General features: G+C 61.9%; 1 protein-coding gene and 1 long non-coding RNA gene across 7 annotated transcripts in view; one reads left to right on the forward strand and one right to left on the reverse strand.

Annotated features, from left to right (window-relative positions):
• Nucleotides 1-1,139, forward strand: part of LOC132658375 (uncharacterized) — a 30,322-nt gene extending 29,183 nt beyond the window's left edge. The window contains exon 3 of the long non-coding RNA XR_009597948.1: nt 195-1,139. This is a non-coding gene — a long non-coding RNA (uncharacterized LOC132658375). The remainder of the gene's footprint in view (nt 1-194) is intronic.
• Nucleotides 1,037-10,599, reverse strand: CLCF1 (cardiotrophin like cytokine factor 1). Of its 6 annotated transcripts, none has more exons than XM_042238271.2 (4): nt 10,488-10,599; nt 9,207-9,305; nt 4,301-4,467; nt 1,037-2,477 (listed from the first exon to the last, which is right to left on the reverse strand). In XM_042238271.2, the coding sequence occupies exons 1-4, from the start codon at nt 10,501-10,503 to the stop codon at nt 1,983-1,985; spliced, it is 777 nt and encodes a 258-aa protein (XP_042094205.1). In that variant the 5' UTR covers nt 10,504-10,599; the 3' UTR covers nt 1,037-1,982. The 6 variants fall into 6 exon arrangements, with proteins under 6 accessions (XP_042094205.1, XP_042094207.1, XP_014958697.3 ...); XM_042238273.2 differs by lacking the exon at nt 10,488-10,599 and adding an exon at nt 9,808-9,917; XM_015103211.4 differs by lacking the exon at nt 9,207-9,305.
• Between the last annotated feature and the right edge of the window lie 6,261 nt (nt 10,600-16,860).

Below are 16,860 nucleotides of genomic sequence, written 5' to 3' on the forward strand. Positions count from 1 at the left end.
GGCTTCGATCCCTGAGTCAGGAAGATCCCTGGAGAAGGTAGTGGCAACCCTCTCCCGTATTCTTGCCTGAAAAATCCCATGGAGAGAGGAGCATGGTGGGCTACAGTCCATGGAGTTGCAAAGAACCAGACATGACTGAGCGACTAAACAACAACATCCCTGAACAGCATCTGTCTTATTTGCTTGCATTGCAGTGTGAGTTCTCTCTCCTCTATTAATTTTATGTGGAAGAGCAAAGAATCACAGCTGAAGCTTGTGACTTGGCCTCAGTCTGTCGTGCTCCCTGGGAGATGGAAAGTGTCTAGAAGGTGAGGGTTACTGCTGGGGGCTCAGACAGGCAGCCTCAGGTGGGGGTCCTGGGGAAGCTGAGGGGCTTGAAAAGAGAGCCAGAGGGCAGACAGGCAGCTTTGCACAGGGACAGACCTATGGGACCACTAAAGTGAGCCAGAGGAGTAAGGTGGATTAGCAAAGGCTGGGAGAAGGAAGGGAAGCGACAGACGGGAAGACATTTGAGAGGACTTCTTGGACAGCAAGGAGATCAAACCAGTCAATCCTAAAGGAAATCAACCCTGAAAACTCATTGGAAGGACAGATGCTGAAGCTCCAGTATTTTGGCCACCTGATTCGAAGGACCAACTCACTGGAAAAGACCCTGATGCTGGGAAAGACTGCAAGCAAAAGGAGAAGGGGCAAAAGAGGATGAGATGGTTGAGTCCACTGACTCAATGGGCATGAGTCTTGAGCAAACTCTGGGAGATAGTGAAGGACAGAGAAGCCTGGCGTGCTGCAATCCCCGGGGTCACAGAATCAGTCGACTGAGGGACTGAACAATAAGCGGAGAGGGTGGGTGAGGGGCAAGAGCGTCTTCCCGGTGGACACATAGGAGAGAGCCTCTTCCCCGGCTCTTGGCTAACTCTTGCGCTTCTGGCCCTCCACCAGCAGGTGTGGGAGCCTAGGGCTGGGGGTGGGCAGAAGAAAGGCCAGGAGAACACGGATGAGAGCCAGGGGTGGGGCAAGGTCAAGCAAAGAGATGACATTCTGGGGCAAGCATTTTATTTGTTAATACAAGAATAGAAATTCTGCAATAAATATCATCTAATAAATAACATCTCCAAATAAATAAATATTAATACAACAAACTTAAAAGAGTCATGAGTTGGGTGGGGCTGGGGGGCAGGGCCTAGGGGAGCTGCCCCCGTACCCCGAAATGCTACCGCAATGTAAACTTTCAGGAAATTCTGTGGCTGTGGCTATGGTTGCCCTCCCCAGCCCGGGCAACCCACAGATACCCTGGGAAAGGGGGCAGAAGGGAGGCACCCTGTAGCTGGCAAGAAAATTCAAGGCCATGTCCTTCTGGATGACACCCTGTGCCACGGATCACCTTGGTGACCCCTGGGTCCAGTCTGTCCCTGCCCCTCTGCTTTCAGTATTACCTCCACTGCAGACCCCACCTCTTCCGTTTTTCATCCCATCTCTTCCGTCTGGACTTGGCTACTGTGTGCTTCCTGAACTGGATGTATTGAGTTGTTTGAGGGGTGGGGGAGCAACACCCATCTAAGGAGAGCAGGGCAGCCAAAGGGTTTCACCCCAGAAAGGCACATGTGATGGTGCCCCCTCTCCCTGCCCCACAGGCACGCTTCCTGGAAGTGCCACTCGAGGGGCTGGGTGGGCGCTGGCAAGTGGTGGGCAGGAAGCAGGAAGCTGCAAGAGCCTCACACCGACTGCAGCCACTCTGGGTGCCCTTGACCATGACGTCCTGTGGAAATGGGATGGGGCCTATTGCACCTCTTCCTCAGACCCGTAGGACTTAGGGAGGCCAGGAGGGGATGGGCCTCATTGCATCACACCCTCCTCCAAGCACAGGGAGGCTAGAGGCTCACGGCTTCAGTCTCCTGGCTCAACAAGTGTTGGTGTACACGTTTCTCCCTCCTAGAGTGGGAGCAGGGCTGGAAGGAGCAGGGGAAGGAGAGGGTGGTCGGAGATCAGAAGCCACGGGCCTCCAGGTGCAGGGTGACCGCGGTGGCCGGAGGCTGCATCTTCTTCTTGAGTCGGTTGAAGTCCTTGGCTGAGCGCCACAGCCAGGTCTGCAGCTCCTTCAGCAGCCAGAAGTCGTCCATCTTCTGGAGGAAGTCACTGTGGGCAGGGCCAGGGGCCCAGGTGGGCTCAGTCCCGGGCAGAGGCTGGGGCAGCGGGTAGCCCAGAGCTGCCATGACGCCCGCGATGCTGCCCAGCAGGCCCTGGAGGCTGGTGCAGAAGTGGGCCAGGCTGCGGCGCAGCTCGGCCGTGGCGGCCTGGCGGTTGAGACCCCGCAGGTAGCACAAGAGGTGGCTGTAGGCCTCGTAGTTCTGGGTCAGCCGCAGTTTGTCGTTGAGGCTTCGCCACACCTCCAGGTTGACAGTGGCCTTGGGCAGAGTCTCCACCCCCAGCCGAGGGGGGTTGAAGTCAGGCTCGTTGAAAGGGGGGCCCAGGTAGTTCAGCTGTGAAAAGGAGAGGACGATGGGGAAGGAGGGGGGCGGAGGAGCCGGCTGGCCTGCTGGGAGATGCTCGCCCCCAAAGCTTCTATTTCCTGCGTCCCCTGACACTGGCCCCATCTCCATGCTAGGCCTCCCCTAAGTTTCTCCGGGGATGTCATTGGCATGGAGGTGACAGTTGAAGCAACGAGGGCGATGAGCTCCCCTATGGAGAAGTGCAGAAAGAGAAAAACACGCAGGAGAAACTCAGGAAGGACGTGCTGACCGGCTGAGAGCACCAGCCTTGGGAGAGCACCCCGCGGGGGCAGGGCAGAGCAGGAGAGGAGCCCTGAGGACCCAGGAGGCCAGGCCACAGAGGTGAAGGTGGACCAGGAGAGTGCAGAGCCAAGAAGAGGAGCTCGAGAAGGCAGCAGGGCTCAGCAGCGGGGCTGTAAAACAGAGAGCGAGGAGAGTGAGTCTCAGGAACACCGTTGGGCTTGGCAAGAACGAGGTGCCTGACGACCTCGGAAAGAACGGTTCCCGTGGCCTGGAAGCCAGATTGCAGGGGTTAAGGAGTGAGTGGGTGGAGAGGAAGTGGAGGCAGAGGGTGTAGACCACTCCTTCAAGAAATTTGGCAGGGAAAGCCCGGGGAAGCAAAAGGGTCGGGAGCTGGAGCGGGTAGCAGAGTCAAGCAGAGGTTTCCTGGACGGGAAGGCAAAGAGGAGAGCGGGTGGGAAGGCAGAGGGCCCGGGGGCACCCAAGCTACGCCTGCCCCTGATGAGCCTGGGCCACTCGCTGGAGGGCAGGGGACACAGTCCTCACTGAGGCCCCTAGAGAAGGGCTCAGAGGCGCAGGGCTGCTGGAGGCAGAAACAGGCCATCTCAAGCGCTGGGCAGGAGGAAGGGTGTGAAGACAGTCTAGGGACAGGACAGAGCCTTGCCAACCCTCAGGGGAGAGGCCTGGGGCCCAGGGAGAGGGCGAGGGAGCCCGCTCAGCTGGGAGAGAGAGGGAGAAGCAAGAGGCGAGGCCTGGGATAGGCAAGCCCAGGGGGAGGTTCACACGCTGACAAGCTCAGAGACAAACTAATTTCCTCGGTGTATCCTGGGGCTGGAGCCAGCTCCCCCGCCACCCTCCTCCCCCTTCTTTCCCTGGCTCCAGAGTAGGGTCTGGGATGTGGAGGAGGAACACGGGAAGAGGGGCCAGTTCCCCATGGTCCTCGGCAACCCTGACCCTCCTCCATTCTCTCCTGGGCTCTCTGAGCACCTCCAGACCGCACCCAGATCCTTATGGCATAGCTTCCATCCGCACCCTGAACCCCCTGCCCCTCCTGGCCGGGGTTCCCTACAGTCCCCTTTTCTCCCCAAGTCCCCCTTAGGAGGCCCAGCTAGGATGGGAGAGGCAGACAGAAGGGAGGCCCATGGGTCCAGAGCAGCAGGGCCCCAGGTCTGGGGCAGAGACGAGCTGGAACACAGGCATGGGGGGTGGGGCCCTCCAGCCCCACCCAGCCCCACCCGGGCGGGCGAGAGACACCACAACACGGTGTAAACAGAGGAGACTTCCCTGGCCCTCAGGGGGAGGCGGGCGGCTGGGCCGGCAGCCAGTGCGGCAATGGGCCAAGGCGGGTGCGAGGCCTGCCCACATGCCTAGACCTGGGGCCAGGGATGGGGAGGAGGGGGCACCTTCCCCAAGAGGGAGGGCAGGAGATGGGCCAGCCAGGAGGACTCCTGAGAGCCCAAGCCCCTCCCCATCACCCGGTCATTCACCAGGACCCCCACTCTCTTGGTGTTCTCTCTTCCCTCACCCCCGTTCTCCACCCGGCTCCCAGCCCCTGAGCAGCCCCAGATACTCACATAGGTCCCAGCCAAGCTGCGGAGCTGGTGCTCCAGGTAGCGGGTGAGGTCATAGGTTTTCTGGATGGAGGGGCCGGGCCCCGGGTCTCCCGTGCGGTTGAGGGCTGGCACTGCAGGGAGCTGCCAGAGCACGGTGCACAGGCACGCGAGCATCCCCCACGAATCCCCTGTGGACAGGGCAGCAAGGAGCGTGAGGGTGGCCAGGCCTGGCCCAGGAGGCAGCTGGCAGGTGTCTGTCCCCACCTTGGGCGGGAGCGTGGCCAGGGTGGGACACCAGATGGGAGCAGGCGGAGTGGAGGAGGGGCGCTCCCTGAGAGGCGCTGGCCTGAGAGAGTGTGTTCCTGGAGGCATATTTGTGTTTGAGGACGAGGGCTTGGCCTGTGTGTCTACCAGGAGGTACTGGAGAGCATTTGTGTGTCAGCTAAGAGTCGCCGTGTGTGTGTGTGTGTGTGTGTGTGTGTGTATGTGGGGGGACAGGCAGAGAGACTGCGAATCAGAATCAGTATTCCCAGGTTCCAGCTGTACCTCGGCTTTCTCTCCCACCCTCTGCAGCTTAGGGGGAGCCCAGGGGTTGGGAAACAGCACGTGTCAGAGATTCAAGTTGAGAGAAGTCAGCCCTGAGAGGGACGCGCGAGAGGCAGCCACGAGTGGGAATTGAGCCAGAGGCAGGACACAGGGTCAGACCACCAGGGTCAGAGGCAAGGTGTAGCTGTGGACACCAGGGCCGGGCGGGCTGAAGGACATGGGGCTGGCTCGGGTGGGTGGCGGGGGCTACATTCTGGGATTTGATTCCGGTGCGTGAAAAGTGTAGGATCGAGTTAGACTGAAGGAAATGTGTTCGCTCTGAGAGGCTGGCTGCAGTGAGATCTGCCCCATGCTCCTCTAGGGTATTGGATCGGGAAAGTTAGACCTGAATGAGACTGGTGGATTGGTCTGCCATGAAGACAGGCCGGGGACAGCTTGTCCGCTGGTGGTGCTGGAGAGTTTGGGCCCCGCAGGATACCAGAGGCCAGGGGTCAGAGCTGTGAGGAAAGACTCGACCATTGGGAAACATGATGTTCCCAGCTTTTAGGTGAGGTTCAAGGTCAAGAGCACTAGACCAGGATTCAGTGGGCCTTGGGATTGGCAGTGGCAATGAGGGTTAGGAGAGACTAAGGCTGTAATTGGCACTGGGCTAGATTAGGTTTAAGGACTGGGTTCCTTTCAAAGTTTCAGGTTAGTATATTGGGATCTGGCTGACTGAGTGTGGTTGAGGTTTGAGTCCAGCTGGGGGATGTGGTTAGGTCTGGGCAGGCAGAGGGTTGGCTGGGGCTGAAGTTTGTGCATCTGTTGATGTCGCTGTCTGATGGGGCGATACATGGTGTGTCACTCGGAGTAGGGCTAGTTTGGGTTTTAAGCTTGGAGAGGTGTGAGGTCAAGAGTGGTTTCCTTATTTTATAAATTATATCCTGTCAAATTTTCTACAATGACATATGTTGCTTTGATAAAAATAAGTTGGATATGAGTTTAACAAGTTGATTGTACTTAGAGTTATGGTAAGTGTGGAGTTAGAATTAAGATCAGGTATGTTTAGACTTAGTCATATGCTGGGTCAGGGGTTTAGAGAGGGTTGCAGCCTCGGAGGGTTTAGGATTCACGCGGTCTGGAAGGTCTCTGTGGAGGGCAGGGCTCAGGTGCGACCTTCTGCAGTGGCCCGCTGGTCGGTCTGACTGTTTCAGATGCTTTACTGGCTGGCTGCACTGATGGGGTAGGGTAACAGGGTGCCTCTAGTCTCAGGGATTCTGCTGTCTTGAGTGAAGGGCTCTTGTTTGAGGATGTGTGTGTGCGTGCGTGCGTGCCCCACCCATGTGTGTTTCAGGACAGAAGGCAGGGCCAGACCCATAGCTGCTGCCTGGGGAGACAGGCTCCCCTTTTCCTCTTCTCCATCTGTAGCCTGGGGCTTCCCTCCCAAATGGTCCTCTCTTCATCCATTCCTTTCCACCCCTAACTCTTGCTGACTCTGAGTTCCCTTCTTTTTCCTCCCCACCCCTCTCTTTTTTTTGGCTGCGGTGAGCAGCATGTGGGGGCATCTTAGTTCCCCAGGCAGGGATCAAACCCGTGCCCCCTGAAGTACACACGTTGAGTCTTAACCACTGGACCACCAAGGAAGCCCCCCTTTCTATTCCCTGTTCTTCACATCCCAGACAACTCCAGGCCCTTCTCTGCTGCCCTCAGCCTGGCTGTCTGGCTGAGTGCCCAGGATCCCATGGGCACAGTGAGGGGTTAGTTTCAGGGGTTGCAGACCTGCTGAGCAGGGAGCAGCCCTTCTGGGACTGAGTCCGGTCTCTTCTCGAAGTTAGTGATGACGCCGAGGGTCCCAGCAGAATTGGCAGTTGGGAGCTAGGCTCGGCTCTTTACCCCACCCTGCTCTGGGCAGCCCTGCCAGCCAGAGTTCTAGGACTGGGTGCTGCCTGGCGCACAGAGGGTGGGGGCAGGAGGTCAGGAACCCAGTTCTGGGCCTTGTTCTTCCCTCCCCCTCTGGGTCCTGTGGGACATCCCTGGGGAGGACTGGCTCCCTACACAGGGACAGCATGGGGAGAAGCCTCTGGAAAAACAAGAGCGAAGTCATCTGGGCAGAAAAACGGCTCATGAAATTAACCAGACAAGGCCGGTGTTTCCAGGAATATTTCAGTTCTGAGGTAACTGTGTCATTGAAGGCTGGGGGGGTGGAGGGTGGGGGGAGAGAGCTGAAGGATCTGAGGGATCAAGAGGGAAGGAGCCTCAGAAATCCAGAGGGAGAAGAGGCAGCAGGGGAGTAGAAGGCCAAAGGGCTCTCCTCTGACGGGATGGGCAAGATGTCCCACCTCTCAGGCAGCAAAACTGAGAGCTGTCCGAGCAGAGCACACCTGTGGGTCAGCCGCGGGCCCTGGACTCGGCGCAGCCTGCCTGAGCCTGCGGAGGGCAAGTGCTGGGGGCACCCTGGAGTCCTCACACTCCCCCTCCTCTGCAGGCGCAGGGTGTGCAGGTGGGCCGGCCACTGGGGGCTGTGTCCTGGGCCCCCTCCCCCAGCCCTGGCCCCCAGCCCGGCCCCCGCCCCAACTCTGCCTCTGGCTGCTGCCCACTGATTGTTTACATCCCGTCTTCCCCTGTGTTTATAAATCCGGCTGAGCACGTGAGGAGCTAATGAGAGCAGCTCACATTTCCTGCTGTGGGGGCCCCCCGCCACCCCCCATCCTGGCCCCCGCCCCGGCCAGCCCCTAATTCCATCCAGATCCCTGGGCCCTGGGAACCAAGGCCCCCCTCATGAACACACACACACACACACACACACACACAACACACTCTCAGCCCACGCACGCGCATGGCCACCCTGACACGGCTGCGTAGGCAGGCAGACCCCATGGATGCGTGTCTCTAGGCAGCTGCCCCCCTCAGCCCGTCTCCCCCAGTCTGACCTCAGTCAGGAAAGATAGGGGGCTCAGCAGTGCACATGAGCCAGGGTAGTCACAGTGGGGAGGACCGGTCAGCCAGGAGACTCTGCACCTTGGACTGGTGGCTCAGAGCCATCAGCCCGACAGGTAGGAGCTGGGAGGCACTGCCCAGAGGTGCTGGGCTGAGGGTGCAAGGAAGAGTGAAGGCCCTGCCTGGAGGCCAGGCCAGGCCCAGCACCCTGGTGACCTCGGAGGGCTTAGCGGGGGAGCACCACAGGAACGCAGCCACTGAAGGCGTGCTGGGTCCACGGTGGCAGGAGAGCCAGGGAACGGCCCCAGGGGCCACCCCTCAGACCCTCTTTTCAGGGAGCCCAAAGGAACAGCCCAGCTTTCCTGGTCTTCTGGGCTGGTTGCACCTCCCTTGTCTTCCTTCTCTCCCTTCCATCATTCTCTCCTTGGTTCCCTATCCCCCAGGCAACTGAGAAGAGGCTTAGGAGTGGGTAACGGGTGGGCCCAGAAGTCAAGAGACCTCTCTGTCACCAGTCCATCCAGTGGCTGGGCTTGTGTGATGGGGCTGCACTGTGCAGCTAAATTTCAAACCACGTGGCACTCCTGCTCTGCCGACCTCTTCAGCAGCGGCCCCCCTGCCCTTCTCTTCCAGCCTAAATGATACAAGAGGAAACTGAGGCCCAGGGAAAGAAGCAGATGGGCAGCCCGCCTTCCAGCCTTGAGGAGTCCATTCCCAACCAGGAGTCAGGCTTTCCTTGGAGTCCAGGGTCGGTCGGGGTTGTGCCACAAGAGGACCCTGGGTGGAGCCGGGCAGAAAGCAGGCATGGGGCGGGGGGCGCAGGGAGCGCAAAATGAAGGAAATAGTCCAGCAATTGTGCGGGTGTGCTTGAAAGGGTGTTTTTATCCAGAGAGTGTGGGAGGGGCTCAGGGAGCACACAAGAGCCGAGTGTGAATAGACAGGTGGGATTGTGGGGAGGAATGTGAAGTGTCACTAACAGAGTAGCTAGTGCCGAGGGAGTGTGCAAAAGCGTGAGCGGCCCGCGCAGGGCTCTGCCGGCGGAGGGGGAGACATCACACCAGCTGGGAGGCGAGGCCTCTCAGGGCTGCTGCGGGACAGTCGCTGCCACCTCTGCCTGGCGCCTGTTTCTTCCCCCCGGTTGGCTCCAGGGCAGCGAGGGTGTCTGAGCCAGTGAGGGCACCGGGTCTGCTCTGTTGGGTGGGTGGGGGGGGGGCGGTGGTGGTGTATCCCCCTGTCCCGCGGGAAGGGCAGACATGTGCTCCCGCATCCGGGGAGGGCTCCGTGGGGACAGGGAAAGCACAGAGGTGTCAGCCTGGAGGAGTCAGAGAGCGCCCGACCGAGGAGCGCGTCCAGTGCACCCCGGCCCCCCCGCCCCCCCCCGCGCCCCACAGCCGCTCTCCGAGGCTCGGACTGCCCCGGCCAAGCCGGACCTCCAGCCGCCCCTCCCCTCCCGGCAGCCCCCTCCTACCCCAGAGGGGCGGGCCGGGCCGGGCGCAGGAGGAAGCGGGGACGCGTCCTCTGGGAGGTGGGAGTCTGGGGAGGGCATCTGGAGCGCAGAGCGGAGTCGCTGGGAAGGAAGGTGGGGAGAACCGGGATGAGGGGACTCTGGCGAGGCCCGGGGCCTGGGGGTTCCCCCGAGGGGCTCGGCCCGCTCGCCCGCCCTGCCCCCTCGGCGGTGACCTCTGGCCCCCGGCCCCCTCCCTGCGGCGGCGGCGGCGGCGCCTTCCCCCTGTGTGGCCCCGGCGCCCCCGGCCCCGCCCCCGGCCCGCTCCCGCCCGGTCGCTCCCTTCCCGGCGGCGGGGGCGGGGGCGGGGTCCGGGGACGCCGGGGCTCCGGGCTCGGCCGGGCCGCTGCCCTTTTCCGCGCCGTCCACTCCCTGCCCGCCCTCCCGCGGGCCGCCGGGGCCGAGCGGCCGGCGCCGCCGCTCCCCTGCCGGTGACAGACTTTGCTGCCCGGTCCGGACGGGCTGCGCCCGCCACCGCGCCCCCCCGCCAAGCCCGCCCGCACTAATCACTCCCAGGCCACTGCGGGCCGGCCCGGGGGGCTCGCGGCCGCCGCCCGGCCCCTACCTGCCGCCGGCTCGCCCGCCACGGGCAGCATGGTGGGCTCCGGCCGCGCGGCGCGCAGCGAGGAAGCCGCGACTCCCGCGGCCCGGCCCGGACCAGCCCGGCGCGGCTCTGCCCTCCTCCCTCCTCTCGCCCGCCCTCCTTCCCGCCCTCCCCTCCCGGCGGGCCGGGGAGGGAGAGCGGCGCGGCCCGAGGTGTCGGCCTCCCCTCGCCTCCCGCCGGCCCGGCCTCGGGCTCCCCCGAGCCCCCCTCCCTCCCGCCCGCTTCCTCTCCCGGCCCCCTCCTTCTCCGCGCGCGCCGTCTCCTCCCGCAGACCCGCTCCCTCCTCGGACTTGCTCTCCCGACTTTGGCGCGGGGCTCGGTCCTCCGGGGTCCCGGGACCCCGCCTCGCCGCGCTCCAGGTGGCCGCCTCCCAGGTCTGCGGGTCGCCCGGGCTGCCCGCCGCGCTCCGGCCACCTCCTGGCCCCGCCGAGCGGACTCCAGGAATGCCGCGTCCCCGCTCGGCCCCTCTCGAGGGCGCCCGGCCCGTGCCCCCCCGCCCCGGCCCGAGCCCCGCAGGCGGGGGCAGCGCCAGGCTCCCCGGCCTGGCCCCGGCTCGAGACTCCCTGGGGGAAGGACGGGAACCGGATCTGGCGGCTCCCGGGCGGGGGCGGGGGCCGGGGCCTCGGACGCCTGGCTCCTACCTGCTCGGAGGTCCATGGGGCTGGGGGCCGGGCGGGCCGGGCGCGGCTCCTCTCCCGGAGGCTGGCGGAGTGGGAGGGCGAGCCGCGGCTCCGGCGAAGCTTTAATAATCCCATCCGCCAGGCCCACTCGCAGGTTTTTTTCGCTCGGTTTCGGATTTTTTTTTTTTTTTCGGTGTGGGACATTCTGCAAACTTTTTTTTTCTGACGTGTAAAGCTGTAACCACAAATTGTAGCGGCCCTCCCCGGGGTGGGGGGAGGAGGGGGGAGGAGGGAAGGGAGGGCTTCTGGGGCTCCTCTCCCTCCCACAACACCGAGGGGGGGTGAGGTGAGGCGAGGCTGCGGCGGTACCACCCCGGGCCTCCTGGGGGAGGGGGCAGGAGGGCATCCGTCCGTCGGCAAACTCCCCAGAGGCAGGGGAGTGAGCTGGCCGCCCCTTTTCTTCTCCCTGGGTGTCGGCCTGGGGCGCCGGCCCCCCGCCCCGGCGGGGTCCCGCTCTCACCCTACCTCTGCCTCAGCATCTCTAACCTCCCCACCCCTCCCTCCCCACCCCCCACCCCGAGTAAACGCAATGACACATTCTCCCAAATGCCAGCGAGCTGGCTTCGAAGCAAGTGATGGTGTTTTTCCTGCTGCCCTTTGTCTGGGCTGACCGCCCCCCTTGCCTATTGTCCCGCCGCCTGTCCCATTTCCAAACGCCGAGGCTAAGCGAGGCGCCCGGGCTGGGGCAGGTGACTAACCGGCTCACAATGCCCCTCCCCGGTGGGGGGGTGGCGGGCAGAGGGCACCACAGGCCCACTGCCCAGTGCGGAGGGAAGAGGGCACTTGGCAGATGGTTCTTCCCTCCAGTTCATAGGGTTCTGCATTCTTCCTGCCCCTGGCCAGGAGAGTGCTTATGGGTGGGGGACTCGTAATTCATTAATCAGCACGAGGCACCAGACCAGTTTCAACACCAGAGGTTTCAGGGGTGACTCAGCGAGACCGCTTGGGTGCAAGGCGATGGAGAGACCCAGAGTCCCCACTTGTGAAATGCTTTCCCATGAAGACTCTGCTTTCTCTTGCCTTTGGAATTGGGGCTGTGGGCTTTCCAGGTGGTGGGGTAGGGGTGCCTGGGCTGTGAAGTGCCCTCTGTCCATCCTTCCCTTGGGACTGGACAGGGACTCGCCAGGCGGGATCCCTAGGGAACCCATAAGCCCAGACCCTCCCTGGAGGGTCTCCCTCTCTCCCTGCGCAGAGGACTGCCAAGGAGAGCACAGAGGAAACGCTCTCCTCTGGGGCGTGCAGACATCCCCACTCCACGACTTTTCTTCGGTCATTTGGTCTCCAAGGCTTGAATGCTCTGGAGGGCCAGACCACCAATTAAATCACTTGGTAATAAGTTGCTTTTGTTGTAGTCTGTTTGCCGCCCCAAGGAGGGAAAGGTGGTGGTGGGCCAGACCTGCACAGTGACTCCTCTGGAGAACGGCATCAGAGCCTGTGCCCACCACGCCCGCCCTGGTGCCCCCAGAGAAAGAAGGGTGCCCTGCTGGCCCTGCTCTCGCCCCTCGAGGCTGCGGGTCAGAGAAGGAGGCACAGTCCTGCCCAGAGCCGGGTTCCCAGGGCAGCTCTTCCCTTTTCTGCACTTCCAGAACTGAGGTGGGGGGGTCGGGGGGGAGAAGTTTGTTTTCAATTACCTCACTGGAGTGGGACAGACTTTGTTGTTGGTTTTTTTTTTTTTCTCCCTCTTTCTTTTTTTCCCTAAACGAGGAGAAAAAGAGCTGGGAAAGGGGAGCTGGCCTGCGGTGGGGGGCAGGGGCTTTTCTTGGGAGTCAGGAGCAGCTCCGATGAAACCTGCCTTGGGGGGGCCCTTGGAGAAGTGCTTGGGGGGGGGCCTCCTCCCGCCCCTCCCCCAGCCAGAATGCTGGAGTTTCAATGACATTCTTGGCAGGCTAGCCCGAGCATCTTTTGATGCCCATGCCAAGGTCAAGGAGGCAGATGCCCAGTGGGTGACAGGCACTGAGACAGGCCAGGAGGTCTCCTAGCAGCTACCCTTTTGGAGGGAAGGGGCGGGGAGGGGGAGAGGGGAGCTGCTCGAGCCCTTCTCCCCCGGTTTGCAGCCTGCTCCTTGCAGAGAGTGTCTGCACAGACAATGTGGTTTGGATTTGGCTGAGCCCCTCAGCACCTTATAAAGCACCTTGCTGAGTCAGGGAGAAAGCAGCCCCAACACTGGAGAGAAGGAGGGGGCCAGGAGAGAAAGGGGAAGGAGGGAGAGGGGAGCTAAGGAGGGGGCCGCTGAGGGAAGAGGAGGGAGAAGAGAGAAGGGACAGGGCAGGAAAGAGGAGGCACAAAGAGGCAAATCGGTAGGTGGGAGTGGGAGCGGGAAGGAGGGGAGGTGACCTGAAGGAGGAAGAGGAACCTGGTCTGGTTTAGTGGAAGGGGAGGGACGCGTCCACGCCCCCCACCCCCACCCCGGCAAATATTCACCTCGGGAGTCTAGAAATCATTGGTTTGCAGGAACTGAGGGTTGCAGCTCTGGAATGGGGACCCAGGCCAGCTGGTGCAGGGACAAGTGGCTTTCCACACAGCCACCCCTCCCCCGCCTCCCGCCCCAGGCCCCCCACCCCATGAGCTGGGGAAGCCCTGTTCTCCCTCTGCCTGGGTCTGGACTTGCAGCCCTGCCCTCTCCCCTCACCTGGGGGGTGGGGGCGGGGGAGCAAGCCGCTCCCCTCCCCATCTTCCCCACTGCCCAAGGGAAAATCGTCTCCATCTCCAAGCTGCCAGTGCCCCTCTGCCATGTCTGGGCAAAGGCAGCATGCCGGCGACGAGCTGCCAGTTGGGCCGGGGTGGGGGCTGGAATAAAGACAGTGCCTTTATTCTGCCAAATCCCCAAGGGGGTGGGCTGGTGGGGGTGGGGGTGGGGAAGAAAGAGGGAGGGGTGGAAAATGGAAGCCCCTGCAGGGTTTCTGTGGGGTGGCCTAGGCACAGGTGGCTGCCCTCTGATTTCCAGGTGGAGACCTTGGGGGAAGTTCCTGTTCCCCCGTGGTTCTCAGACAGGGAGGTTTGCCAGGGGCCCTTCCAGAGATTCCTGGTGGGGGCAGGGCAGAGGGGAGATGAGGGGATGCAGAGGGGCGGGGGCAGGTACATCTGTCCCAGATGGCTCCTACAGGCATTTCCTGAGCCCCAGCTGGGTGCCAGGTCTTGTAAAGGACAGAGGAAAACCCACCTTTGCTTTCAAGAATTTCAGAGTCTGGTGACAAAGGACACTCATTAAACTGAGATCAGAGGGAAGGCCAGCTCTGGGAGGAGGCGGAGCTTTTGGGTGGACGTGTGGCTGGATGGTAGGAGGGGTGGCTACAACCGCTGGCTGAAGCCCTGAGGTCCCAAGGGCTGCCTGATGCAGGCAGGTGGAGGGCAAGACGGGGAGTCAGGATGCTGGGCTTCCAGCTGGCTGGCGTGGCCTTGGGACAAGCAAGCCTGTCACCTCTCCGTGGAATGGGATATGACCACCTCCCCAGGGCATGGTGGGAGTATCCGTGAGCCGATGAGAGGATGTTGTTCTGATGCCCTCTCTGGCCTTCTTCCAGACTTCACTCCTTACCATCCGCAGGGGTTAGCCAGTCAGACCTCAAAGGGTGTGTCTGGGTAGGGGGCAGGGCTGGCACCCAGAGATGACTGAGCTGCCCTCCAAGGGGGTGAGGGTGAGTCAGTGTTGACTCAGGGATGGGCTAGGGTTCCACCCCTCCCTCTTGCTTCCCCACCTCCCCCCATAACTGGCACCCCCAGGGAAGGCTGTCTATATGCCTGAAAGACACCATGTCCCACACAGCTGCAGAATTGGCACTGAAGGCAGCGTGGCCACTGGGGTGTCCGGGGAAGGCTCTGGTCAGTGCCCTCTGGGTGGGTGAACAGGGGTGCAATACTGAGAAGACACGGAAGTGAGTGAGGACATCCATCCATTCATCTATTTGTTCACCAAACCTTCACGAGTTCCTGCTCCATGCTAGGCACCAGGGACACAGAGCCCGAAGAGGACAGGAACCCTAAGAGGCCCTGGGGTCAGGGGGTGGAGATCCCGCTCCCGAGGCTGCTGCGATGCCCTGCGTTCCTCAGTGATGCGCTACTCTTTCGCACCTCTCGGGCTTAACTCACGACAAGTGTTAAGACACACTGAGCTCTCACCACGAGTCAGGTCCTGTGCTAAGGCTTACGTGAATGATTTCATTCCATTCTTACAATAACCCTAGATAATAAGAACTGGTGTTTGCCCATGTGATACACGAGGGGACTGAGGCTTGGTAAGATGAAGCCACTTGGCTGAGGTCATGCCAGGAGGTAGAACCAGGGCTGGATCTGAGGGCCGTTGGCCTTGAGCACGGCTCCCTCTTCACCACACCCACCGTGCAGGGACCCTTGAGAAGAGAAGAGGTTGGATGCAGAGACAACAGCATGTGCTGAGCACCGCCTGGCTCAGTCAGTTCAGTTCAGTCCAGTCTCTCCGTCGTGTCCAACTCTTTGAGACCCCATGGACTGCAGTACCCCAGGCCTCCCTGTCCATCATCGACCCCCGGAGCTTGCACAAACTCACGTCCATCGAAGTCAGTGGCTCGGAGGCATCCGACGCTAGCAACCCCTCTGGGACAGAGAGTCTTGTGTGCCTGGAGCAGCAGGCCCGGGCTCTCCTGCCCACAGCCCCCACCCACGACTGATGGGCCAGGCGCCCCACCAGCCGGGAGCACTTGCGTCCCTTCAGTAGATTCCATGAGCAGAGCATGGAGTTAGAACCATGGAATGAGCATTGAGCTGGGAGTCAGATGGTGGCCTGCCAACAGAACCAGGACAAGGGCTTCCGCCTGCCTCTCTCCCGAGGGCCCTGACTCTGCGACTCTGCGTCTGCAACATCCCAGGAGGCACAGGGGCCTCAGAGGGCGGAAGGGGAGGAAAGGCAGCGTGCACTTCCCCTTTTCCTCCAAGGGCAGGAGCCCAGAGGGGCCCTGCCTCACCCTGAGCTGGCTGTGATGCCAGCGGAAACCCCAGGACCAAGGCCTGCTCCTACCTTAGCAATGGCCCTGCCCTGCCCCGTATCCCCCACCCGCGCCTGGACCAGCCTCACCCCCAGCCCCTTGCCCCCTACTAGGAGAGGAACCCTGCTGCTTCCTGCCTCTACCCTGCCCTATGGGGCCAGGGCGGGGGGGGGGGGGCGGGGGCGGGTTCGGGGTGGGGGTGGCTCGCTCTCCCCCAACCCCATCTGCAAGGATGTCAGGGTGATGGATGTGTGAGGAGGACAGGGCAGAAGGGACATCCCCAGCGGCTCCCCTCCGTCTGTCCGCCAGGAGCTTTCCCCACCATTCTCCGGGGTGTTCCGCTGCCCTGGCCAGCCCATGCCGCGGGCTCTGTGACTCCGTCTCCCCTGGCAGAGGAGTGGGGTTACCTCTTCCTGGGCTGGAAGATCCTTATCCTGCCCTGCTGAGTCACTGCCGGTCCCCTCCCTCCCACCAGCCTTCTTCCTTCAGTCTTTCTCCAGACTGTCTGGGTTGCACAGGGGCCCCTGGGGGGGGGGGGGGTCAGAGGACAGCCAGAAGCTGCCACCTCCTTGGGGCCATCCCAGCACGGCTGGGAGCTGCCTTCACCAGCTGCATGACCTTGGGCGAGTCACTTGACCCCTCCACACTCTGTCTTCTCTTGCATAAAACAGGGTGAGGATAATGGTATCCTCCTCAGAATAAGGGATAATTGACTGGGCACGGCAACCCACTCCAGTATTCTTTCCTGGAGAATCCCATGGAACCGGGCAGGCTACAGTCCATGGGGTCGCACGTCGGAAGTGACTTAGCACCCATGCAGTACTTCATACAAGTCAAACCTCTGGCACTTAATGTGCGACAATGTTACACATTATTATTTTCTCGCTCTGTCCTCCTGTCTCTGGTTATGGTGCTGCTCTGACCCCTGACCCCTGCAAGCCCCATGTTAATCTGCCTGCACCTTCTGTTCTTTCCCTTTGGCCTTCTTCCTGAGCCCCGTCCCCAGCACCCCCACTCTGACACCCCACACCAGGCACAGACACGGAACCCTGTAAAGTTATAGAGCTGGGCCGCTGCTCAACTTTCCTCCAGCAGGTCCTGAGCATCGGCCTCGGCCTCCCGCACAGCCTCCTCGTAGGCAGTCAGCGTGCTGGAAGATGGACACAGGCATAGTGAGCTCGGAGGTGAGGAAAGGAGCCACCCGCCCCTCCACAAGCCATCCCGGGTGCCAGCCCCCTTCTGTCTGTGAGGGGCTCCCCTCTCCCTGGCCCCAACAGACACCTTTCCGGGGCCCACCTCATGGTCCCCAGCAGAGCCCCCAGAACATGTCCACTTCAGCTGCTGACTGCTTTGAAACTTGTTCAGTGAAACCGGGG

This window comes from Ovis aries, chromosome 21 (genome assembly GCF_016772045.2).
Source record: "Ovis aries strain OAR_USU_Benz2616 breed Rambouillet chromosome 21, ARS-UI_Ramb_v3.0, whole genome shotgun sequence".
Classification (NCBI taxonomy): Eukaryota; Metazoa; Chordata; class Mammalia; order Artiodactyla; family Bovidae; genus Ovis; species Ovis aries.

Excerpts from the sequence above, each read along its gene's own strand:
- CLCF1 (XM_042238272.2), bottom strand. The coding sequence starts at position 4,651 with ATGCCTCCAGGAACACACTCTCTCAGGCCAGCGCCTCTCAGGGAGCGC. Across the intron at positions 2,478-4,300 it reads GCAGCTTGGCTGGGACCTAT|CTGAACTACCTGGGCCCCCC; the intron begins GTGAGTATCTGG and ends TCCTTTTCACAG.